The sequence below is a fragment of the Lithobates pipiens genome, unplaced genomic scaffold (assembly GCF_037356315.1).
Source record: "Lithobates pipiens isolate NorthernLeopardFrog02 unplaced genomic scaffold, aLitPip1_a1.2 Scaffold_13, whole genome shotgun sequence".
NCBI lineage: Eukaryota > Metazoa > Chordata > Amphibia > Anura > Ranidae > Lithobates > Lithobates pipiens.
Genome location: NW_027507718.1, coordinates 123,207,982 through 123,233,861, shown reverse-complemented (window position 1 = coordinate 123,233,861; position 25,880 = coordinate 123,207,982). Strand labels below are relative to the sequence as shown.

Sequence of the window (25,880 nt, the reverse complement as noted above, 5' to 3'; positions counted from 1 at the left end):
GTGTCTGCTCCCCCAAAGCTTTTCGTCCAATAGGACATTACCAAGGGGTCCTCTAGTGTCAGACGTCAAACTAGTTTTATATAGCCTCTCAAAGCTGCTTGAATCACGGCATCTCCACAGAGAATTTGCAAACGGGACGTGATCTGTCGACCATTTTGCCGGTGACCGGAAGTGACACGGCCACCATTCTAGCTATGCTCAAAGGCACCGGAAATGCCAAAAATGCCATTTTGTTAAAGACCAGGAAGTAACCAAAATAATTCAGTGGAACAACCACTGAAAAATAAGAGTATTGGTGTCCCCTAATGCAGGAAAAAGTGTAATTTTTGATGCTCTGAGAATTTTTCAGACAGGATATGCAAACAGCTGGTTTTTTGTTTATATGTTTTTCCTATTTGTAATTTTGTTTTTGATAATCTGAGAATTTTTCAGACCGGATATGCACTCTTTCCTGCATTAGGGGACACCAATACTCTTATCTTTTGGTGGTATTCTAATTGTATTCGCTTGTCCATTTTTCAGGTGGACCCAATTGGACCCTCCACTCTCCTCTATGGAGGAACAGGTGTACCTCCAGTCCACTCTGGACTGCACATGTGAAAGGAAGGGTTGGGACACATTTTGGATGGGGAGGCAGGTGCCCGATGTTAGTGTTGCCTAGGGCAGCACAAAACCAAAATACACCACTGTTCCCTACAACAGCTGCCAGATTATTTTTGATTCCCAGCCACATGATTGGATATATATAAAAAATATATATTTATCATTTATTTTTTTTATTTATTTTTTTACACTTTATTTCAATGTGCTGTCCATTTAGAGCACAATATTCTCATGTCATCGCCATTTTATTTACTTTTGGTGCTACACACTTTTTCTTATCTGTGTCAGCTGCTGCCCTACCACAGCGCAGAGTTGCATCTTTTTTTATTTCTGATACAAATATCTATACATTAAAGACAATTGGTTACAGACCTATGGTTGACATGCCTGTTCTTTTCCTATAGTGAAGCGGGAGTGCCAGGATCCACCAGCACAAGAATGACCTAACCCAAGATGGTCGCAGTTACTGTAAACACTCTCCCTGAGAACTGACCTTGAATTTTATCACATATATTGTAAAGAATTGCTTTTGGTGATCTTTTGCCACTCAATTGTTAGTTTTTAATTTAAAAAAAAAAAAAGAAAAATTTTAATGCAGACAACGCATCTCTGACAATGTTTCTCATCCTTGGATCACAGACCTGGTTTTCAACACACAATGGAAACTGTTCCGTGCCCAGCCTTACAAATGTACGGATTACCACAATAAAATGGTATATTGTCTACATAATGTTCCCCGGGATGATCAGGACTGTTCTGTTCACCAGCAATTTCTTCGCTTATTAGTTTTTCAAAGACTTCATAAGAAACTACTTTTTAAAACAATATTGTATTATAGGCACTGAAGGCAAACTCATGAATTTCCACACAAGAAGTGTTAGCTATATGTTGCTACATTTTGAGCTTTTCTTGCAAGTTTAGGATGTAACAAAGTATTTTACTCCCTGCTGATTTTGTGTTCAACAGTGTAACTGTGTATTATGTAATTGGAAACCATTTTTCTGTATGATTTTTTATTTTTTGTTTGCGAAAAAAGCCCTTCTCTGCTTAAAAATAATTTTGTAAAATAAATTAGTGAAACTGTGGTATCCATGCTCTTTTCTTTCAAGTCACTTTTTAATTGCCAAGTTCCTCATATATTCTGAATTCCTTCAAGTGGAATTAAACTCAAACTCAAAACCAACAATTTTATTTATTGCAGATTACGAATCATTAGATGTGATGGCTGCATTCGTTTACATTTTTAGGCTTATTTTTCCCTCTGTACCTGGTGATCTGGCCAGTAGCACATGTCCTGTATTTAGAGTGCCTCCACTCTGGAGGAATCGGCACAGCAGGGGGCTCATTTTGAACAGCAGCATTCAGTCTGGGGGAGGGGGAAGTGTTCGATGTACTAGCACATTTAGACATACTAACAAATTGATGCCAAACTGCAACTAACGCTATATAAGCAGTTAAAGCAAACCATTTTTTTTTGGGGGGGGGGGGGGGGTTTGTTTTTTTTCCCCCTTTTGGGTTAAAGGTTTTACATAAAAGCTGCTTTTTTTTGGTAAGCATCCATGTCAGTAGTAAATGGTTTATCTCATCCCTATCACTGATATATCTGCAAGATGACTTGTTCGTTTGAAAAAACAGATTTGCTCGCTGAATCACCAGGTGAAAATAGAAGAATGTCTTGAAAAAAACAAACAAAAACAAATGCAGCCATCACCTCCAAGAATTAGTAAGCTGCAGTATAACAAATGTTTGCTTTTGTGTTTATTACTGCTTTAACCACTTGACCAATGGGCACTTAAACACCCTTAATAACCAGACCAATTTTCAGCTTTTGGTGCTCACATTTTGAATGACAATTACTCAGTCATGCAACACTGTACCCATATGAAATCTTTGTCCTTTTTTTCACACAAATAGAGCTTTCTTTTGGTGGTATTTAATCACTGCTGGGTTTTTTATTTTTTGTGCTAGCTATAAAAGAAAGACAGAAAATTCTGTAATAAAAAAAAAATAAATGAATTTTTCTTCGTTTCTGTTATAAAATTTAGCAGATTAGAATTTTTTCTTCATACATTTTGGCCAAAATTTATACTACTACATATCTTTGGTAAAAATAAGTACAAATTGGTGGATATTATTTGGTCTTTGTGAAAGTTATAGAGTCCACAAGCTATGGTGCCAATATCTGAAAATTGATCACATCTGAAGTACTGACGGCCTATTTCAATTCTTGAGACCCTAACATGCCAGAAAAGTACAAATACCCCCCAAATGACCCCTTTTTAGAAAAGACATTCCAAGGTATTTAGTAAGAGGCATGATGAGTTTTTTGAAGTTGTCATTTTGTTTTCACAATTGTCATATCAGTTTATTTCTCACACACAGCATATGCATACCCCAAAACACATTCTGCTATTACTCCCGAGTATGGCGATACCACATGTGTGAGATTTTTACACAGTGTGGCCACATACAGAGGCCCAACATGCAGGGAGCACCATCAGGCGTTCTGGAGCACCCAGGACAATTCTGACATTTCTCTCCTACATGTAAAAAATCATCATTTATTTGCTAGAAAATTTACATAGAACCCCAAAACATTATTATATATATTTTTTTTTTTTTTAGCAAAGATCCTAGAGAATACAATGGTGGTTGTTTTTTTTTTTTTTTTGTTTGTTTTTTTTTGTTTGACATTTTTTTCCCCAAAAATAAATTTTTTGATCACTTTTATTCCTATTACAAGGAATGTAAACATCTCTTGTAATAGGATTATGGCATGACAGGTCCTCTTTACAGTGAGATATGGAGTCAATAAGACCCCACATCTCACCTCTAGGCTGGGAAGCCTGAAATAAATAAAAAAAAAAGATTCTGGCTTTGATCGTATTGGCGAGTCGGTAGACGCACCGGAGGGCGGCTCAACGTGTATGGCTGGGTATGGCAATTTATGGCAGGGTATTGGCGATGAGCGGCCATTTATCGTGATCCGCTGGGTCCTTTTGGACCTGGCAGTCATGGATGTTCTCGAGTGCGTGCCCCAGGGGGTGCGCGAGAGCAGAATTCTGGGAGGCCATTAATTAACGGCCTCTCGGAGTTAGACAACCGCCCTGAAGCCATTAATCGGCTATGGGGGGTTGTTAAGTACGGATGGTAGGCCGATTTGCAAGTTGGATAAGTAAAGGAATAAGTCATCATAGGGGCTGATTTGTATGTGCAGGAGCTACGTGTAATGCCCTGTATGGAATCATTGCACCTGATGGCATTAGGTAGATGTGCCATAATCATGATATTGAGATACGGGACAGGACATCCTTGTCTTGTGCCATTCGGAATCGTGAAAGGATAGGGGAGGTTGCCATGGATTCTAAATATGGCAGTAGGGGCCTATTTTCTTTTAGAACAATTGGCAATTCACTACATTACCTTCACTTCCTGTCCCATAGCCAAAAGAGGAAGTGAGAGGAAATAACTGCAAATTAAGGGTATTCCTTGGGGACACCAAAACCAATGTCCCCATTCGAAAATCTCCACTCTATTGTGTTTCTGGGGGCAACTCAAAATTTGGGATTTTCTTTTACTTTCATTAATGGTTGCACAGACGGTAATAAAAACCTGACATGTTCTAATCCATCTGAGCTCTATATAAAACAAAACACAAAATTGGCTTTAGTTATACTTCAAGGTGAGTACCTGAGTATTGTGAGTACCTGATAGTGTGTGTATTGTGAGTGCACGAGGGCTGAGTGCGCCTGTGTATTGAGTATTAGTGTCAGGAAGCTAGTTGGTTAATTTGGACCGGGTATAATCCTCAATCCCCATGAAATTAGTAGGTATGATTCCCAGCGGGTGTGGAGATGTGACCCGGTGTACATCTTGCGGCATTTGAGTTCCTTGGTCATCTGATCGAGGGCGAAATACTGCTGTGCAAAATGTAAGCACATTGTTTCCCTGGAAGCCCAGGTTCGGAATCTAGGGAAGCAACTGTCAACGCTGAGAAGGCCCTCCATACTAAAGGAGAGTTGGGATAGTACCCGGCAGAGGCGTGTAGAGATAAAGAGGGTCAGGCACCAAAGCAGAGTAGATGGGTGACAGGTAGTGTAGAGGGGAAAGTGCCAGGGAGGCCGGTCCTGGGCTGGAACATGCCAAAACCTACGCCCCGTCGAGTGACATTGGTGAAACCATTAAGGGACCAGCACTGCTGGAGCTGAGTGACTCCCCTAGCTGCCAGGGGAATAATTCCTCTGGTGGTAAAGCCAAGGGAAAGGAAAGACAGATTCTGGTGGTAGGGGACTCCATTCTTAGGGCAGAGAGGGCAATCTGTCAAAGACCTGAAGCGGCAAATTGTATGTTGTCTACCGGGCGCTCGGGTTCAGCACATCATGGATCTGGTGGACAGATTACTGGGAGGGGCTGGGGAAGACCCAGCTGTCGTTGTGCAGGTTGGCACCAATTACAAAGTCAGAGGAAGATGTAGTGTTCTAGAAGACTATTTTAGGGACTTAGGAGCTATATTGAGGAAAAGGACCTCCAAGGTAGTATTCTCAGAAATACTACCAGTACCTCAAGCCACACCAGAAAGGTAGAGGGAGATTAGGGAAGTAAACAAGTGGCAGAGGAGCTGGTGTAGTGAGGAGCTAGTGTAGTAAGGAGGGGTTTGGGTTCCTGGAGAACTGGGCAGACTTCTCAGTCAGTCCCCAGCTCTATAGAAGGGACAGACTGCACCTAAATGGGGAGGGTGCAGATCTGCTGAGAGTGAAGATGGCCGAAAAGTTAGAGGGGCTTTTAAACTAGGTGACGGGGATCCAGAGGTAGAGATAGTCAGTCAGCATGGAACATATACCAGAGGGTAGTATTGGAGGCATTAAAGCACCTAAACCCGAGGGCAAGTATATTAACAAGTCCTATTTGCAACCTCAGAACACCCAATAAGGAGACGACAGTATGCGACCAGTCTAAACTACGTGGCATGTTCACCAATGCTAAGAGTCTGGCGGAGACAAGATGGGAGAACTAGAGCTACTATTGTATGAGGATTTCGATTTTGGAGGAATTTCAGAGACTTGGTTCAACAGCTCTCATGATTGGATGGCAACCATTCAAGGATGTTTCCCTATATTGCAGGGATAGAGAGGGTAAAAGGGGGAGGGGTATGCCTATATATCAAGAATGATGTACAAGTGAATGTGACATCACTAAGAGAGCAAGGGAGGAGGTAGAATCCTTATGGGTAGAGCTGCAAAGGGATGAAAGTAATACTGGGAGTATGCTATAGGTCCCCTAACCAGAGGGAGGAGGCGGAGGAAGACCCCCTATCACAATTTGGATTTGTGGCACGGATTTGAAGTGTCATCATAATGGGAGATTTTAATTATCCAGACATAGATTGGGTGGAAGGAACCGGGCATTCATCTAAGGCTTGCCAGTTCCAAAATGTCTTGCAGGACAAATTCATGGGTTAGATGGTCAACGCACCAACTAGAAACAAAGCGTTGCTAGACCTGCTGATCACCAACAATACAGACCTGATCACGGATGTGGAAATATGGGGCAGTTTAGGAAACGGTAATTACAGGTCAATTGGTTTCTGTATAAATCACACGAATAGGAAACCAGGGGAATACAAAGACACTGAATTTAAAAGAGCCAACTTCCCTAAACTAGGAGCCTTGCTAAAAGATACTAATTGGGATAAAATCTTAGGAACAAAGAACACGGAGGAGAAATGGGTATGCTTTAAGGGCATTAGCCAGTGCATCCCAATGGGAAATACATTTAACAGAGCTAATAAAAGTCCTGGGTGGCTTAACTCCAATATAAAAATGCAAGATCTGGTTACTAAGGATGGAGAGATGGCAAAGGTATTGAATTTTATTCTTAGTTTTCAGGAGGGAATCGGGGGGCTTCAGTAACCAAAACTGCAATGTTTATCCTCATGACACGTCACAGGAAGCACCCTCATGGCTAACAGAGGACAGAATTAGAAATAGACTTGAAAAACTAAACCTTAATAAGTCACTGGGACCAGATAGCTTGCACTCGATGATCCTCAAGGAGCTCAGACAAGTAATTGCCGGACCATTGTTCCTCAATTTTACTGACTGGAATGGTACCAGCTAATTGGAGAAGAGCCAATGCAGCAGCAATATTTAAAAAAAAAAAAAAAACGGCCAAGATACATCCCTGGGTATTTCAGACCAGTTAGCCTAACATCAATTGTATGCAAGCTCTTGGAGGGGATGATAAGGGGCTATATACAAGATTTTAGTAATGACAACGGTATCATTAGCAGTAATCAGCATGGATTCATGAAGAATCATTCTTGCCAAATCAATCTATTAACCTTCTATGAGGAGGGGAGCTGCCATCTAGATAAAGCAGGCATGTTCAAAGTCCGGCCCGTGGGCCAACCGCTGGACCACGTTTTGAATGGCCGGTTGGTTATTTGAACATGTATATCTTTTGTGGCCCCCAAATGATCTCCCAGTGCTGGGTTCACAAAAGAGATATATGCTGGCTGCCTTGGAGGGGACAAGGGAGGAGGCAGGATGAGTGCCGTACACACAGGAGTATTTCCTGTTTACACAGCGGCCTCTGTAATAGGAAGTCTCATATCCTGCACTGCCATTGTATGACTGTCCTGTCCATAATAGGAGGCAGGACTTTCTATTAAAGAGGCCGCAGAAAAAACAAGTTTTTCCTGTATGTAATCTTTTGGCGCTCGTCCCTATCCCCTCCAAGGCTGCAGATGGATAATGGATGGGCATCAATCAGGCTGCAATGGTGGGTGCTGCACTGATGGCACTTGTGAGGCTGCAGATGGTCACTGACCCTTATTTTGCTTCACAGTTCTCTATAAAACTTAAAAGTCAAGGTGCGTGTTATACGCCGATAAATACAGTATATCCAAATAACACGCCTGAGCTCAACTCTTTATTTGCACACAGCCAGAAAGGCAAGAGAATTCTTGTTGGGCAGTGTATTAGTGCTCGAATGAACACACTTAGACTGAATTTTAATGGTTCAATGAATGTCACACATCTTCACTTCATCAAATATGGCCCTCTTTGAAAAAAGTTTGGACACCCCTGAGATAAAGGAAGGCCCGTAGACAGGGTGTATCTGGATTTTGCAAAAGCATATGATACAGTTCCCCATAAACGTTTACTTTACAAATTAAGGTCTGTTGGCATGGACCATAGGGTGAGTACACAGGTTGAAAACTGGCTATGGGGGTGAGTTCAGAGGGTAGTGATAAGAGGGGAGTCCTCGGAATGGTCAGGGGTGGAAAGTGGGGAGTGGAGTCCCCCAGGGTTCTGTCCTGGGACCAGTCTTATTTAATTTATTCAAAAACAACCTGGATGATGGGATAAACGGCTTAATCTCTGTATTTGCGGACGATGCTAAGCTAAGCAGGGCAATAACTTCTCTGCAGGATCTGTAAACCTTGCAAGAAGATCTGAACAAATTAATGGGGTTGGCAACTACGTGGCAAATGAGGTTTATGATGGCAAAAATAAGAATGTAATCTACTTGCTGGGGGGGAGAACCTCTGTGGGAAACTAGGCTGGAAAAGTAGATGACAGGCTCAGCAATGGCATGCAATGCCAAGCTGCTGCAAGCAAAGCAAACAAAATATTGGCCTGCATTAATAAAAGAATTAACTCCAGAGATAAAACGATAATTCTCGAAGTGCACATGCGCGTGGCTAACTGAGCAGTACATGGCTGCTTAGAGCTCCGTGGATACCGAGACCTGACAGCTAATAACGGCAAGTTATAGCAGCACACCGCTTTACAAAACTGTTACATTTGTCACTGAGACATCAGGGCACAATTTGATACTATGTACAGTGGGAAAAAATCTAAATCTAAAACTTTAAAAGCCCAAACATCGCTGACTGGAACTACTGCTAAAATGGCGGCAGCATCATCCCCCTGCAATATTTCCTCACAAATAAGGATTTCTCCCTCTACACAGAAAGGTGAGACAGATTTTGATTTTGGAATGACTCCCATTACTTTACAGAACTCTCCTCCTGGTTCTGACTTATTATGTCAATTTGAGAGAGTTTTACAAAAGGCTTTACAAAACACCTCAGATACAATTACTGAGAGACTTACACGAGAGATTCGTGAGGTGGGCCGTCGCACATCTGTCCTAGAACAGAAAATGGATGAATTGGAAGTTTTTACAAATAATCAAAAAGAAGAAATAGAAGCCCTTAGGGAAGAAAATTCTTCCCTCAGCAGCCGACTCAAGGAATTTGAAAATAGAGCCAGGAGATCTAATCTTCGTATCCGTGGCATCCCTGAGGCTATAGAAGATCTCCAATCCACTATTACTGCGCTTTTCCAGGAATTAGTCCCATCAATTCCTATAGAGCGCCTGGAAATGGACAGGTTTCCTAGAACCCTGGCTCCCAGAAAAGAGGATGGCCCCCCCAGGGACATTGTAATAAAATTACACTACTTCCGTACTAAAGCACAAATAATGGAAGCAGCCCGTAGTAAAGATTCCTTAATCTTTCAGGGGCATAAATATCAGATTTTTCAAGACTTCTCACAGCAAACTCTAATGAAAAGAAAGGCGATGAAGCCACATTTGCAGATTCTCCAACTTCATCGCATCTCTTATCGCTGGAACTTCCCATTTGCTGTCCGCTTTTCTCACAGAGGTTCTACCTTCACCTGTAAAACGGAAGATGATCTCATTGAAGCAATTCAAGATATTCGCCTGTCAACATCAGAGGGAACAGCTGAAGGATCCAAACGTCGAGCAATATCTAACTCTCCTAAACAACCGCAGGACACGGCTAATCTTTCAGATCATCCCTGTATGCATAAAAGGTGCCGTACTACTTCACCTCCATCAGCTCAAGAAGAACAGATGGACTGATGTTAATATTCTTATATGTGATATAGAACCCCTAGGGCAGTGATGGCGAACCTTTTTGAACCCGAGTGCCCAAACCGCGACACAAAACCAACTTATTTCTTTCAAAGTGCCAACACAGAATTAAACCTGCCAGCTTTGAATGAGCCCTAAGGGACCAAAAAGAATGCAGAATGCACTGTGCAACATACACTGACCTACCTGACCATTGCATTCACCTACATGACACATGCACTTACCTACCTGACCATTACACTCATCTACCTGACCATTACACTCACCTACATGACCATTACACTCACCTACATGACCATTACACTCAGCTACATGACACATGCACTCACCTACATGACACATGCACTCACCTACATGACCCATGCACTCACCTACATGACCATTACACTCACCTACCTGACACATGCACTCACCTACCTGACACATGCACTCACCTACATGACACATGCACTCACCTACATGACACATGCACTCACCTACCTGACACATGCACTCACCTACATGACACATGCACTCACCTACATGACACATGCACTCACCTACCTGACCATTACACTCACCTACTGTACATGACACATGCTTCCTGCACTACTAACATGCCCCCACACAGTACAATGTAGATCGGAGGATCCAACCTCTATTGCCTCATCGTCCAGCTCTCCCCAGACAGTATTGAAGGAATCCCCGACATCCGGCCACTCCTCGATATCCCCGCCACCTGGATGCCAGCTAGCAGCCATTGCACCTCTCCCCATGTAAAATTAGCTCCCAGCACCGCCCCCCCCCCCTTCTTTTTCACAGGCTGCACTAGGACAGACTGAACCAAAGTCGTCCTGGAGCAGGGGGAGCTGAAATAGGGTACCCGCAGAAAGGAATCCCTGAATGCCTTACCAGAAGTGTAGGGGTCCAGGGGAGGCAATAAGCTGCTAAACAGAGTCTGGATGGTGGAGAAAGAAGAATTTTACACCCCTCTTAAACGACACACATGGAACTAGATGACTGGCTGCCCACTCCCCTGCCGATGTCACTAGCAACGAAGCAAGGAAGAGAGCCGGCTCCTCCCTGCCTGCAACGTCAGTCTTACACCCTAACATAATATAACGTTCTTAATTTAAATGCTAATATAGTGCCAATACTCTGTATATTTGCACCTTCATTTCATAAGAAATTATATATATTATTATCCTCTCCTGGACCTGTTGTCGGGGGTTTTACTTCTGATTAATGGGTACAGGACAGCTATAATTAATGAGACAAGCACTATAAATCATCTTAAACCAAATCGACCTCAGAGATGCTTCACTAATTCTATTTTGATTTCATACACTTTTTTTTTTTTAGTACTTTTGTTAATGTACCGAGTATAATTATATAGTTATATAATAGTTCTAAAAACTTGCTTGGTTACAAATTTATAGACTATTTTGAATGGCTGTCATAATCCCGGTCATAACGTACTGTGCATTCAACTTGATCCTCAAGTACTACTTCACCTCCATCAGCTCAAGAAGAACAGATGGACTGATGTTAATATTGAACCATTATTGACCTACAGTATCCATTGGTTGGTGATTTTTACCACCCACTGAATACTTGCTCCACATAGGAACCACCCTTTTTTCTATACCAAAGCTTCTCATACCCCTTTCAACTACCAGATTCAACTCATACTTTTCATTTCTTATCTACATTACCCCATATACCCTTCCTTGCCCTAACCAAATACCCACAACTCTCCTGATATTCCACTTCTTCATAAAAATGACTTTAAATATCCTAACCCTCAATGTACAGGGACTCAACTCCCCCTCAAAGAGAACTAAAGCGTTCCAATACTTTTCCAAGCTTAAAGCACAAGTGGTATGTTTACAGGAAACACACTTTTCAACACAATCCTTCCCATAATTCTTCAGTCAACAATACCCCCAGACATATACTGCCTCGGCCTCTACCAAACAGAGAGGTGTCTTAATAGCTTTTCACCGTACCACACCGTTTATACTTAAAAAAACAAATTAAAAATCCCGAGGGAAGATACCTACTACTCTCTGGCCACTTGTTAGACTGCGAAGTTACCATAGTCTCTTACTATGCCCCGAATAAGAATCCATTGTCCTTCCTCTCTCACTTGTTCTCACTAGTGGATACACATAAAACTGGTACCCTAACGCTCTGTGGAGACTCTAATCAAGTGGTATATCCATTCCTAGACAAACCCCCAACTCCAATAAATGCTCAGCGCCTTTCATACCAAAACCTTCTTAATCAGCATTCCTTACTAGATACTTGGCGTGAACATAACCCTATAAGGAAACAATATACGTACTATTCTCATCCTCACAAACAATTCTCTAGAATTGACCATCTCCTTATAAACACTAGTACCTCAACCCTTATCCTTAACTCTCAAATTGTACCATGCTCTTGGTCAGATCATGATGCTATAATGACATACTTTTCATCATTAATTCCAAGACCTAATCACCGTACCTGGTGTATAGATTTTGAAGTCCAAACAGCAATAAAAACTCTGAAAATCCAAAAACGTCCAGGCCCTGGTGGTTTCTCAGCTATATTTTATAAAAATGTTACTACTATACTATCTCCCCTTATGGTTGAGGCCTTTAACTCCCTTCTCACAAACCATTCCTTTCGTGATGAATCCTTATTAGCATCCATAGCCATGATTCCAAAACAGAACACTGATGACACTTCTTGGTCCAATTATAGACCAATTTCAATACTTCATTTAGATATTAAAATTCTAGCCAAGATCCTCTCTAACCGACTAAATCCAATAATATGCTCCCTCATTCACAAAGATCAGACAGGGTTTATTCCCTCTAGACAAGCAGGTGATCAAATTTGCCATGCTACCCTCCTAGCCCACATAGCAAGATCCCGTCGTATACCTACCTGCTTCCTCTCAATAGACATAAGAAAGGCATTCAATTCTATTTCTTGGTCCTATCTCAACTCCATCCTAATCCAATGGGGATTCGGAACACAATTTAGAGGTTGGATCTCTTCTCTGTATCAAAACCCAAAAGCATATGTTTCATATTCTGGATACCGTTCCGAATCCTTTGCCATTGAGAGAGGAACCAGACAAGGATGCCCACTTTCCCCTCTTATATTTGCTTTGGCAATCGAACCTCTCGCACAGCTTATACGCTCCAATATAAATATTAAAGGCCTCGAACTAGGAGGTTATCAACACAAACGATGTATGTTTGCTGACGACGTTCTTATTTTCCTAACTTCACCACTTACCTCAGCCCCAAATCTTATAGATATCCTAACCAAATTTGAATCAATATCAGGACTCAAAATAAATACTCATAAGTCCAAAGCCTTAAGCATTTCTATTCCACCTGACTTGCAGGCGCAATTGCAAGACTCCCTCCCATTCACATGGTCATCAACACAAATTACTTATCTTGGAATTATATTTACAGCTAACCCAACTAATCTATATTCGGCAAACTACCCCTCCATGCTAACTCACCTCTCAACATTAATGAAAACCTGGTCCTCTCTCCCATTGGCATGGATGGGTAGAATTTCTGTAATTAAGATGACAATACTTCCTAAGATCCTATATCTCTTCAGAGTGCTTCCAATACAGGTTCCAGCATATTTCTTACGCACATTACAGAGGAAAGTTTCCCAATTCATTTGGGGAAAACTTAAGCCCCGCCTCCCACAATCTACCCTTCACACTCCTCGTATTGGTGGTGGATTGAGCGTTCCCAATTTCTCTAAATATTATTATGCTGCCCAATTAGCCATGTTACCTAAATACCACGCTACAAAAGAAATTCCCCTTTGGGTTATAATTGAATCAGTAGAATGTGATCCTTTATTAACTGCAAACCTTCTTTGGCTCCCACCAGCACAATGCCGAGCAATTACTAACCCTATTACTAAGCATAGCCTTTCAATTTGGGACAGACTAAGAGCCTGTACTTCTCCATCATCTTTCCTTACTTGGTCAAATGCAGAATTAACCTGTTCTCATCACTTTTATGAATCCTCTTCTATTACCCCTTTTGCTACATTACAAAAAACACATGCTATACCTCAAAAAGAAACATTTAGATACTTACAAATAAAACAATTTCTAATCCAAAACACTCCTTCAAATCCATCTACCCCAAGCTTCACTTTCTTTGAACAAGCTTGCAAATCTGATCCTCACAAACGAGTGCTCATTTCAAATCTGTACAACCAACTATTATCACCTACAACCTCTTCCCCTCCAACCTATACATCTAAATGGGAAAATGATTTAAATCTTCAACCAGGCAAACTAAACTGGACTCACATATGGCAGGCTACTAGATCGGCCTCCCCGAATATAGTAGCTTCAGAAACTAACTATAAGGTGCTTTCTAGATAGTACTTAGTGCCTGCTAGGATTTCAAAATTCCTCCCGCAATACCCAGCTAACTGCTTTCGAGGATGTGCTGACTTAGGCACACACTTACACATTTGGTGGGATTGTCCCATAGTCAGAGCTTTTTGGTCAGAAATATTCAAAATTCTTTCTATCATTTTCAAAACCACAGTAGAGCCAGACCCTACGGTAGCACTTCTGAATAATAAACCTCAAACTTTAACTCACCGCCAATTTAAACTTCTATTATCGATAACCACGGCTGCCAAACAAAATATTGCAAAAGCCTGAAAACACCCACTTTATGCATGGTATCATTCAAACATAGAGTAACGCAAGCCATGATTCACGCTAAAATAGAGGCAACCGTACTAGATAAAGTTCCCATGTTCGAATCATTATGGCTTCCTTGGATTAAACACTACTTACCACATGGTCTAGACCAATCTCTTATATTCTGATGAAACAACTAATCAAACATATATCTTACCCCCTATGTTACATGTAGAATTTATTAACATACCATTTTCTTTCGGAGTGGTCTCCTCCCTCCACAACCCTTGTATATGCTTTCCCCACCCTTGCTTTCCCCACACTCTCTCCTTTTACTATATATAGATGTACAAGCTAAATTAATCAGTTATATATTTTCTAATGTTATTACTATAGAGGAGATTTTAGGGATGGTTTAATTAAGTATCTTTTATTCAGGGAATAACCAAGCCGCATGGTTGGATCTTGGCCCTGAGTTATCTACTTACCTCTCTATACCTTCCTGGTAACAACCTTTCTTTTACCCTATATCAGTGATGGCGAACCTTGGCACTCCAGATGTTTTGAAACTACATTTCCCATGAATTCTCATGATGCTCAACTACACTTCAGAGTGCAGGAGCATCTTGGGAAATGTAGTTCCAAAACATCTGGGGTGCCAAGGTTCGCCATCACTGCCCTATATTATACCAAATCTCCTCCAACCCTAAACGTTGAAACTACAATTTTTGCTATGTATCTAATCCAGCTTTTAAAAGTTATACATGTTTATCTTTAGCTAAAATGTGTTAAACTAATATATCCCAAATTACATGACTGTAATTGTATTTGATTAAAAAAAAAACGATAATTCTCCCGCTCTACAAGACTCTGGTCTGGCCACACCTGGAGTATGCTGCCAAGTTCTGGGCACCAGTCCTCAGGAAGGATGTGCTGGAACTGGAGAGAGTCCGGAGAAGGGCAACAAAATGAATAAAGGGACTGGAGGACAGTAGTTATGATAAAAGGTTACGAGCACTGAACTTGTTATCTCTGGAGAAGAGACGCTCGAGAGGGGATATGATTTTAATGTACAAATACCATAGTTTTGACCCCACAATAGGGATAAAACTTTTCTGTGTAAGGGAATTTAATAAAATTAGAAGAAAAATGTTTTAACCTTAAACTGCATAGAGGATTCTTTACTGTAAGAGCTGTAGGGATGTGGAATTCCTTTCCACAGGCAGTGGTCTAAGCGGGGAGCATCAATATTTTCAAAAAACTATTAGATAAGCACCTGAAAGACCACAACATACAGGGATATACAATGTAATACTGACTTATAATCACACACACAGGTTTTCAACCTCGCTTACTGTGTTAGGTCTGAACAAGGGGGCTTTCTTTTTGTCTAGAGGAAAACATATTTAAGCTCCACACATGGAAACGCTTTATCACAGTAAAATCTGTGCAAATGGAATAGACTCCCTTAGGAACCAATTCTGGCCAGCCAGTGTATTATTTTAAAAAGAGCTGGATGCATTCCCAAATGCACATATATAACTGGAAATTATAGGTAATAACACCAGAGGATTTTGATGCTGATATCTGCTTGCCTTTAAGGGATCAAATATTTTTTTTTTTTTTTTTTTTTTGCCACTGAGCAAAATGGATCATGCTTTTATAGAGGTTTTTTGCTGCCTTCCTCTGAATCAGTACAAGATTCTGTATACTGTATATGGAGGTTTTGTATTTATTTTGGACAGCCTGCCTATTTAACTAGATTTTATTTTTCTATTTCTTTTTATCTTTGGTGTGTATTGATATAGGAGTGAGAGTAAATATTGCTGATTATATATAAATAGTATTTATTACACACAAGATATCAGAAGGCAAATGTATGTTTTTTTCAATACTATAGAATTTTGTTCTCCTATGTGATCCGGGGGGAGTGCTGGACTATGACAGTTCTGTAAAATTTAAAATGGTTCAATAAAAATTAGATTCGAAAAAAAAAAAAAAGAAGCAAAGCCAGCTCTATCCTTGGGGTTAAAGACTACCGACGTGAAGGTACGTTTGTTTTTCCTTTTACACCAGCTCAGGGTTATCTAGCAGGATAGTGAAGATCAATCAAGCACCCTCTCTCCAGAATTAAGCGTGTTTGACCCTTATGCCAAACAGCTGGGGGTCCAGTATTTCTGGTAAGGGCATGAAAGGGGGGTGTGCTATACTTCTCAGCATGATGTTTTTGGAGCACAGCAGCACGTTATTGATTAATGTTTGAGCACAGAGCACTTTTTCATAGAATCACCATTGTGGAATGAACACAGTTGGGACACTATAAGAATATACTTTCATGAACTAATTATATATATTTTTTCAGGTATAATCTAATTTGAATTTAAGTTTTTTAATTTATATTTATTTTGGTATTTACTGTAATGAGCTGTGGTTCACTATGTAAAAAACGGAACAGGTGTATAATATTTTGAGCAGCAGCAAGAAAGGTAGAGGCATATTTTGCCTGGCTCAAGGAAAAACATTTCAAAATGTTTTTTCTTTTTGTTTGGACCAAAACAAAGAAAATATATGCAAAGCATCTATACGTTACCCTTAATACATCAGTTATTCTGAGAAGGTTGCACCTAAATGGATATCTGTTGGCGCCGTATTTTACGCCATATACACAGCTGTTTAAAAGACTGGGTCTAAGTCAGATTAGGTTGTATGGGCTCTTTAAAAAGAGCAGAAGGGCACTGTTTTATAAATAAACTGACTTCACATAATATGATATCTAGTGCGCTGTGTAAATCCTTCCTACCACAGTTTTTGACCAGACTTCTACTTTAAATATGGTGGCTTAATTTTTTTTTTTAAATCTCTTACTTTTTTTAGATTTTTAGATGTCTTAGGGCTGTGATGGCAAACCTTGGCACCGCAGATGTTTTGGAATTACATTTCCCATTATGCTCATGCACTCTGAAGTGTAGTTGAGCATGTCGTTTTTGGAAATATGGTTCCAAAACATCTGGGGTGCCAAGGTTCACCATCACTGTCTTAAGATGTCTACACTGGAGGAGACACAGAGACACCTTTGGACATCAACATTGTCAGTTTGGGGAAAGGGTAGTTTTAGATGAACATGACTAATAAATTAAGCACCCCTGTCACTGTTAAATGATTTGTCCCTTCACTCTTAAAGTGGTTGTATAGTCAATTTTTTGACTCTTACCTGTAGGTAAAAAAAATATCTCCTAAACCTGTACGGTTTAGGAGATATTCCCCTCGCAATGCGCACGTAAGTATTTCATAATGAGCTAGTATGCGGTGCATACTAGCTCATTATGCCTTTTCCTTTGCAGGTCAGGAAGAAAAAAAAAAACTTCTGCTGCTATACAACCGCTTTAACTTCCTGTTGAAAAACAACAGCCTTAATAGCAAGATCAACAGGCAAAAAGAAAAGAAAATGCCTAAATAAAGAAATCAATGCAGCCACCACATCTTAGAATTTGTGAACTGCGATACATTACATTTTTCTTTTTGGGTTTCATACTGCTTTAGGCCCGGTTTACACTGGTGCGACATGCGCTCCGACTTTAGGAGCGCATGACAAGTTGTGCCCCATTAAGTGCAGTGGAACCACTCTAATAGGAGTGTCTTGAGTCTCTCAGACTTAGAAAAAGGCCCCTGCACTACGTTTGGTGCGATTTTGGCACAGCTTGTATTGAAATCTGTTAAAGAAGTTGTATGCAAATCATGCTGGGATGTTGGCTTCGGAGTCACAGCAGTGCACAAACCAGGCCTTCGCAATACAGTTTGGTCATCAGCCTGCTCTTCATGCTAGCCTGTTGACTTTAGAAAATGTTTGCTGACAACGCTGTACACAGTATCCCCTACAGGAGACAGATATCACAAAAAATGTAATTATTAATGTTAGCTGTGTGATGTAGGTGTATGTGGCAATGACCGCTTGGGGTGGAGGGGTCATTATGCTTTGTGTTCACAGTATGTCCTTAGTCTTCCACACTAAATGATGCTGGCCAACATTCAACACAGAAGCCTAAAAACATCTTGTAAGGCCCCTTTGACACCGAGGCGGTTTTCAGGCGCTCCTTTCACACTGGAGCGGTGCGCTGGCAGGATGGTGGAAAAAGTCCTATTAGCCACATCTTTGGAGCGGTGAAGGAGCTCCTACCCACTGAAATCAGTGGGGCAGCGCGGCTATACCGCCAGCGGTTTTAACCCTTTTTTCGGCCGCTAGTGGGGGTTAAAACTGCCCCGGTAGCAGCCGCATACTGCCGCTAAAAGGATGTTAAAGCGACACTAAAAATAGCGGCGCTTTACCTCCGACGCCCACACAGCCCCAGTGTGAAAGGGGCCTAAAGGAGAAGAGAAATGGGGGAACAGCTTTGGAGGTACATACTTTCGATAACCTTTTGCTGTGCCATGAGGGCGAGATATACAATATATAGGAAATGCTTTTTCTGTTCAATTAGATTGTTTTTTTTTTTTTGCATAGCCCCCATCCAGTCTCCTCCCTCTCTGCCTTCATAAGCATTCGAGCCCTTAGCACCATATGGCTTGACAAAGGGACGATCTTTGTTGCCCTGAAATTCTTAGCCACGCCTTCCACGTCATCTTCTTGAAATCTTTTTGCACCACTATCGTGGCTCGTTCCCAGACATTGAGCATACTTGGACTTCTGCTCCCTCACTCCAGCCTGCCAGCTGACTGCTGCATACTCCCATCGCCTCGTCTGCCTTGTGATTGATCCGGTGCCATCCACGGCACCTCCACAACCAGACTGACACCATCTTCAAACAGCTCTTACAGTCTGATCCTGTCAACCCAGACCGCAACCCTGCCAAGCTCTGCAGTTCCTTCATCAGGATTTATACATGCTTATAACTCATCAATAAAATGTGAGTGCAACTTTATATTTATCCTTGTTTTTACCTACCACTAACATACTGCACTTAGATGGTGACACTTCCCATACCTTCTTCTTTAAACAGCTTTGGAGGGGAATTTTTTTTTTAGCTCCAAGTTAGGCTTTAATACATAGCTAAATTAAACATTTCACATTTGCCTGGAGTCTAGTTTTAGAATGGAACTTTACCTTTGAGTCAATGGTAGCCTGAGGTTCAGTGCGCTCCCAGCACACTGACTGAGCGGGGAGTGCACCTGATCATGTGTCTTTTGTGAGAGCCAATCTCAGCAGTCATGCCTCCGGGCATTGAAGCCCACCTAAAAGGCCACCAGGGGAATGAAGTGGTTAAATAAGAGACTAGGTCTCTTCTGCAATAAAAGATTGTTAATACTAAAATACAAAAAACTGCGCTAAACCCAAAGAAATATATCAGAAAATGCAGCACACACTCAAAGCTGAAAAAATTCAAGCGCAAAAAAAAGTGTATCGCTAATTACTGCAAACAATATATCAAAGTACTCAAACAGTGATGATATGATAAAATGGTGAATACCGCAAAGAAATTAATAATGAAGTGTCAATGTGCTCAGACAGTGACAATGTGTGAATATCAGCAGTATGTGCAATGCTTATCCCAGATCAGAAATCAGTGTATACAAACAAATATACATGCATAAACTGTATAGGGGATAACCCACGATGATGTTAAAATAAAAAGTCCCACACAGTGAATAGTCCAATCAAGTGATATGTGATTCAATTGCCCAAAGTTGTGGTGATATAACAGAAAATCCCACACAATGAATAGTCCAATCAAGTGATCAGTAACTCAATTGCCCAAAATTGTAGTCAGAGTGTGTCTTGAATCAATCTCGGTCGCTTCACAGTTGGAAATCAGATAGAAAGATAAAAAACTCTTATGCCGCGTACACACAATCAGACTATCCGGTGGACTTAGTCTGGTGGACAAACCGCCGTAAAGTCCGCCGGACTGTCCGAACAAGCGGACCTGCCCACAAACAGGACTTTTCCAGCGGACTAGGTCTAGGACTATCCGTCGTACTTTTGAAATGAACGGACTTGCCCACACACACGGAGGAAAGTCCTTCATTTTGAGCGCGGTTCCAAGTAGCCGGGACTAGCGAAGGAAGTCAATGTCGCCGCCTTCAGTGGTGAGATTGACACGTCGATGGCCCCCGTCACCTAGTATGGACTTAAAGGGGAAGCCCTATGCCGAAAAAACGGCGTGGGGGTCCCCCCCTAGGTCCATATCAGACCCTTATCCGAGCACGCTACCCGGCCAGTCAGGAAAGGGGATGGGGACAAGCGAGCGCCCCCCCTCTTGAGCTGTACCAGGCCACGTGCCCTCAACATGGGGGGGTGCTTTGGGGAAGGGGGCAGCCGTGTAGCCCCCCCACCCCAAAGCACCTTGTCCCCATGTTGATGAGGACAAGGGCCTCTTCCCGACAACCCTGGCCGTTGGTTGTCGGGGTCTGCGGGCGGGGGGCTTATCGGAATCCGGGAGCCCCCTTTAATAAGGGGGCCCCCTGAAACCAGCCCCCCACCCTATGTGAATGAGTATGGGGTACAATGTACACCTACCCATTCACCTGTGAAAAAAATGTAAATAAAACACAACACACAAGGGTTAAAAATAGTTTATTGCACAGCTCTGGGGGTCTTCTTCCGTCTTGGGGGGTCTTCTCGCCAGACTCCTCCGCTATCTTCTTCTCTTTTGCTAGCTCTTTTACTAGCGAAGGAGCCCGGCTTTCTTCTTCGCCGCCGTCCGGGGGTCTTGTTCCGAATTCGGGGGTCTTGTCCCCCTCTTCAGTTCTTCTTGCCAGGCCTCTGCGCCTTCTTCTAGCTCTTTTACAAGCTGTGGCCCAGCCTTCTATCACCGCTGTCTTCGCCGCCTTCTGTTCTTCTCTTCTTGAGCTGTTGACTCGTCACTGTCTCTGACCACAATGACAGGGATGCGGCGTGCGGCAACTTATATAGGGACATCGCTGGGTGATGTCCCAGCCCATTATGATGTCACAGTCCCAGAGGATGCTGTAAGACTAATGGAGTTAAAGGCCTGAAATTTATCAGAAGGGGACATTTTAATCAGGGGAGTGCCTGCTATCTGTTATGCTGCACGCACAATACAGCATGAGCATGATGTTGCAGAGAATACTATCATGTGGCTAGAGGCTGCAGAATCTCCTAAAAACAGTATCTTAATACAAAACTCAGATAACCTGAGTGAATACTTTCCAAAATTAGGTGCGTCTCCTGACAGTAGCAGTGCAATGACTGTTTTTAGTTATTGCCTTAAACCAATGTATTTTAATAGAAAAGATTTGGTCCAAACCACTTAATGACACCCGAAAAGAGTAGGCACCTCATCCCCTGCTATGTATCAACTTTGCATAACTAGGAAGGGGGAGAGAGAAACGGGGGAAGAAAAAGGGGATTTTTCAACGGTGCTAAATATAATGAAACTTCAACAGAAAATACTAAAAATTCATAGTAATTTATTAATTTATTAATCTGCTGTAAACACATTAGTAAACACATTAGTATTTTGTTTATTGTCTATATTGTGATTATTGTTTCTATGGTTCCTCTAGTGTGTGTGATCGGTGGATGTGACTCACGGTTGTCAAACATTGGGATCTCTGTTTTTCACTATGAGTCTCGTTCACATAGTGGCGCCCCTCTGTCCGCTAGCATACCGCTCGGATGAAATCGATTTTTGCATCACTTTGTCGCATGGCCAGGCTTCCCGGCCCCTTTTTCATTGGAGGGCATACGGACACCCAGGGTGTCCCTCCGGTCTAGTACTATTCGGGATACCCGTTTTGGTTAAGCTTCTGTGCATGACCCCACCACGTGGGTACGGGTCTGCTTGGCGTACTGGCTTGCCTGCATTTGCCTCCTCTCTCTACCACTATAGAGATTGGAGACGGCTACCATCCTCCCCCCCCTCCTTTTGCTGACTGTTGTTAGCAACCACTCTGTTGGTATATTTTGTGCCGGGACAGCGAAATGTTGGGTAATGTAGTTCCGCCGTCGGGCTCGCCAGCTCCGGACATGCGCAGCTCCTTTCCCATAGTGTCCGCATTGAGCCGGTGACGTCAGACGCCGGCTCAATGGATGTGGGATATATAAGCAGTGCCGTCTTCTGCTGTAACGTACGCATTATCACACATGATTTTTGGTTGCGTGGATGCCGGTTAGTCATCCCTAGGTAACTTGTATTTATCCGTTCGGATACATTATTTTATCTTCGGTATTTTATATTTCCTATTTAGTTGTAATATTTTGGTTGTCCCTTAGGAAGCTATTTTCTCCAGGGGCAGCGTATCCGTGCACTAACCCGTTCGTTGGTTGCACACTTATTTGGCTAACTAATCTACACTCTGCGAACAGCCTTTTGGAAGCCTATACATCTTTGTTTGTTCTGATTTCAACTACAATAGGTGTAAGTATACTTCTATCCCCAATCGACCTTTTGATCATTTATCTTTTCAGCATTGTATTTATTAGACCCATTCACTTCCCTTACTTCATCTGTTATCTCATATACCAATACTCATTCCCCATGTAAGGATATTTTCCCTGTGTTGTAATGTACTTCTCTATTGAGGCTTTACCCCTTTTTTCCTCATTTAACTGAGGTTATTTCATTATTGATAATATTAATATTAATCTTATTTTAATCTGTGTAGTCTCTTAGGATTCTATTCCTTGCATTTTTTGTTACATCGCTATGCCCCATTTACCCCTTATTCACTTATCTCTTTAGCACTGGCTTACCCCCATCTATGCCCTCCATAAGGCTTGGTGGCCTTTGATGTGACCTGGTGATTGCCATTCTTTTTCCACCATTACCGATTCCCGGTATGCGGCCTACGTAGCGATAGGCGGTAAGCGCCATTTTTAGATTTCACACACTGAGGTCATTATATGCATTTTTTCATTCTATATTGATATGTACTTTGTAAAATATTTTGCTTGTTGTTTTTGTATACTAAAAAACTCTTTATTAAATCTATTGTTAGTTGCACATTTCCCCTGAGGAAGCTTATTGCGAAACATGTTGGGAACAAGTGCTGTCAGTCTGTCATCTGTTACCTCTGGGATTCCTCCTGTCGACTAGCAATGCGTATACTGCTTTCTTTATTCTTGTGTATTACATGTGATGCTACAGTGTTTTTTTAATGTACATTAATAAATTACTATGAATTTTTAGTATTTTCTGTTGAAGTTTCATTATATTTAGCACCGTTGAAAAATCCCCTTTTTCTTCCCCCCTTTCTCTCTCCCCCTTCCTAGTTATGCAATGTATTTTATATTCTGTATCCAAGACAAACACCTTTTCAGGAAATAATTATTTTATTGTTAATTATTGAATATGTCATTTGAGTTTCTAATCCCCATGGATTCAGCTTTCATAGGAACAGTAAGGCAGACATATTGCTTTATACAGAAATGTGAGCCAGCCAAGGGGTATTTGTGCCCCATTCTTTCTGGTTACCCACACATATTTCCATTACAGAAAGGGCCTTAACCACTCGCTTGCAGGGCACTTTCACCCAATTCCTGCCCAGGCCAATTTTCAGCTTTCAGCCCTTCTGCACTTTGAATGACAATTGCGCAGTTATGCAACACTACCCAAATGATTTTTTATTTTTTTTGACTTACCAAGGACAATTAGACCATTGACTGGAAATCCTCAGAGCTTCAATCCAATCACTAAGCTCTGGAGAAAATTCCCATGCCAAGTACAACTTCCCTTGCAGCAGCATATTTACCATTAGTAGAATATCCCTTTTGAGTCAGAAAGATCAGGAATTCAGATCAAGAGCTTCACTATCTGCATGGCTGCTCTGTGTCAGTGATTCATAAATCTTTGAATATAGGGGACCAATCATCATACTCGGGCAGCTGTCAAAAAAAAAAAAAAAGCAAACAATGACAGGCTGTACTTTCGGAATGACTCAGCAGGCTTCGTATTGTACAGTCAGACAGATACACGCTGACAGGGAGAGACAATGAACTACCAGAGTGCTTAACAGCTGCAAAGGGTGACAATACTTGTAGTTTCCCATTCACAGAACTGATTGAATGACGTGGCCAGGTGGGGGAGGCCCTCACAGGCGCATTTTACAAATAATAGTGACAGCAAGTCGGGGGAGAAGATCACCCTACTTGGTGTCACCAGAGGCAGAGGAGCAGGTGGTGGCTGCAGGGGGAGCATGTTCCACGCTAAAAACTGGTGGGACATGTAACAAGTTCCCAAAAGTGAACTCATTCTTTAAAAGTCATCTGCCCAATGTGGCCCTATTATATATATTTGGAAACAATTAGCTTTTTTGTAGCTTTGAATTTAAATGGAGTTTCTCTCCAAGTAGTCATTTTAATCTGCACTTATTTCTGTACCAATCAAGATGTGTTCTCATGTGTATCTTCTGTTTGTGACATCACAACAGCAATAACACAGGTGTGTAGGTAACCATTTACTATGTAGGAAATTGGCACGGACTGCAGAGAGTGTGGATTGAATTTGTTATACGCATCCATACATAGAAAAAGCAAAACATTATGCTACTCTTCAGCCTATAAAGGTAACCATGGTGACCCAATTAGCACATCCCATAGAACACTTTTTCCATTCTTTAAAGATCACAATATGGCTTCCATCTGGAGCACAGTGTAATATTTGGGACATGGACCTATCATGATGGATGGAACAGTCACAAACTAAGGGTCATAGATATATATTTTCCTAGGGGGGCTGAAACTTGGGCATCTAGAGGGTAACAATAGGGCGGCCTGTTCTGCATGAGCCTAAACTGAAGCATATACCACAGTCCTTATACCTAAAGACCTCATACACATGAATGTATGAGGCTAAGCATCACATAAATATGGTCATATGCAGCACTTGGACCTCCGGAGTGCAGACATATAACTGTCCATAGACATGAATGGCTGTGCACGGGTATAAGCCAGTACCTGTGTAATATAGCATATGAGAGCATTAACATGAGTGTCATACATCACAGGACACAGGCTGTTATTCATTACTTACTGGGTTATACGCCAGGTGAATGGACACTGGTAGACCAAGTCTTAGACAGGAAGTCCACTCCTATATAACCCCTCCCATACATGAAGTACTTCAGTTTTTTACCAGTGTCAGCAAGGTTGATGGGCACGTTTGTTGAGCTCTCTAGAGCTCCAGGTCTTGAGTCCCAAAACGGTTCTTATAATGAATCAAGGGACTGAGCAATCAGAAAGAAGAAAAGCTTTTATGCCTAAATAAGACGCAAGGATCCTGTGAGGTTTTGGCTGTAACGCGACCTTCGGGCGCTGGACCCTGCGTAGTGGAATACTGGACACCACACAGCTAAGGTATTCCTGCAGGGTGCTGTACAGGTCCAAGGGAGTGGACCCATTGGACCCCAAAAGATGAAAGGGTACCCAGTCCTTTAAGGTCCCTAAGTGACGGAACCTGCTGTGATGGGTGAAGATTGGGCTCTTAGTTTCTAAGGCTGCCCTCTGCCTGGACGATTAAGTGAAACCCCCTTATTTACTTATTGTGGAGTGCCACAGTAACAATCAGTCAAGCTAGCTAGAGGCTGGACATCTCTGTGCGATGACCACAGGGGGGAGTTTGGGATAGCTGTGGGTGTTTGCAAAGAGTACCTTTTTTCTTGTTGTCTTGGCTGTTTTTTCTTATGGATGGTCTGCGCACATGCGTTCACCAAAGTGCATGAGTGTTCTGTGGCTGTTTGGTGG

At 41.9% G+C, this 25,880-nt stretch overlaps 1 protein-coding gene across 12 annotated transcripts in view; it reads left to right on the top strand.

Annotated features, from left to right (window-relative positions):
• Positions 1–1,691, top strand: part of CHERP (calcium homeostasis endoplasmic reticulum protein) — an 89,727-nt gene extending 88,036 nt beyond the window's left edge. For all 12 annotated transcript variants that reach the window (XM_077475498.1, XM_077475499.1, XM_077475492.1 and 9 more), the window contains one exon: positions 1,008–1,691. In XM_077475498.1, coding sequence (XP_077331624.1) covers positions 1,008–1,045 — 38 coding nt within the window. In that variant the 3' untranslated portion in view covers positions 1,046–1,691. The remainder of the gene's footprint in view (positions 1–1,007) is intronic.
• Positions 1,692–25,880: the final 24,189 nt, after the last annotated feature.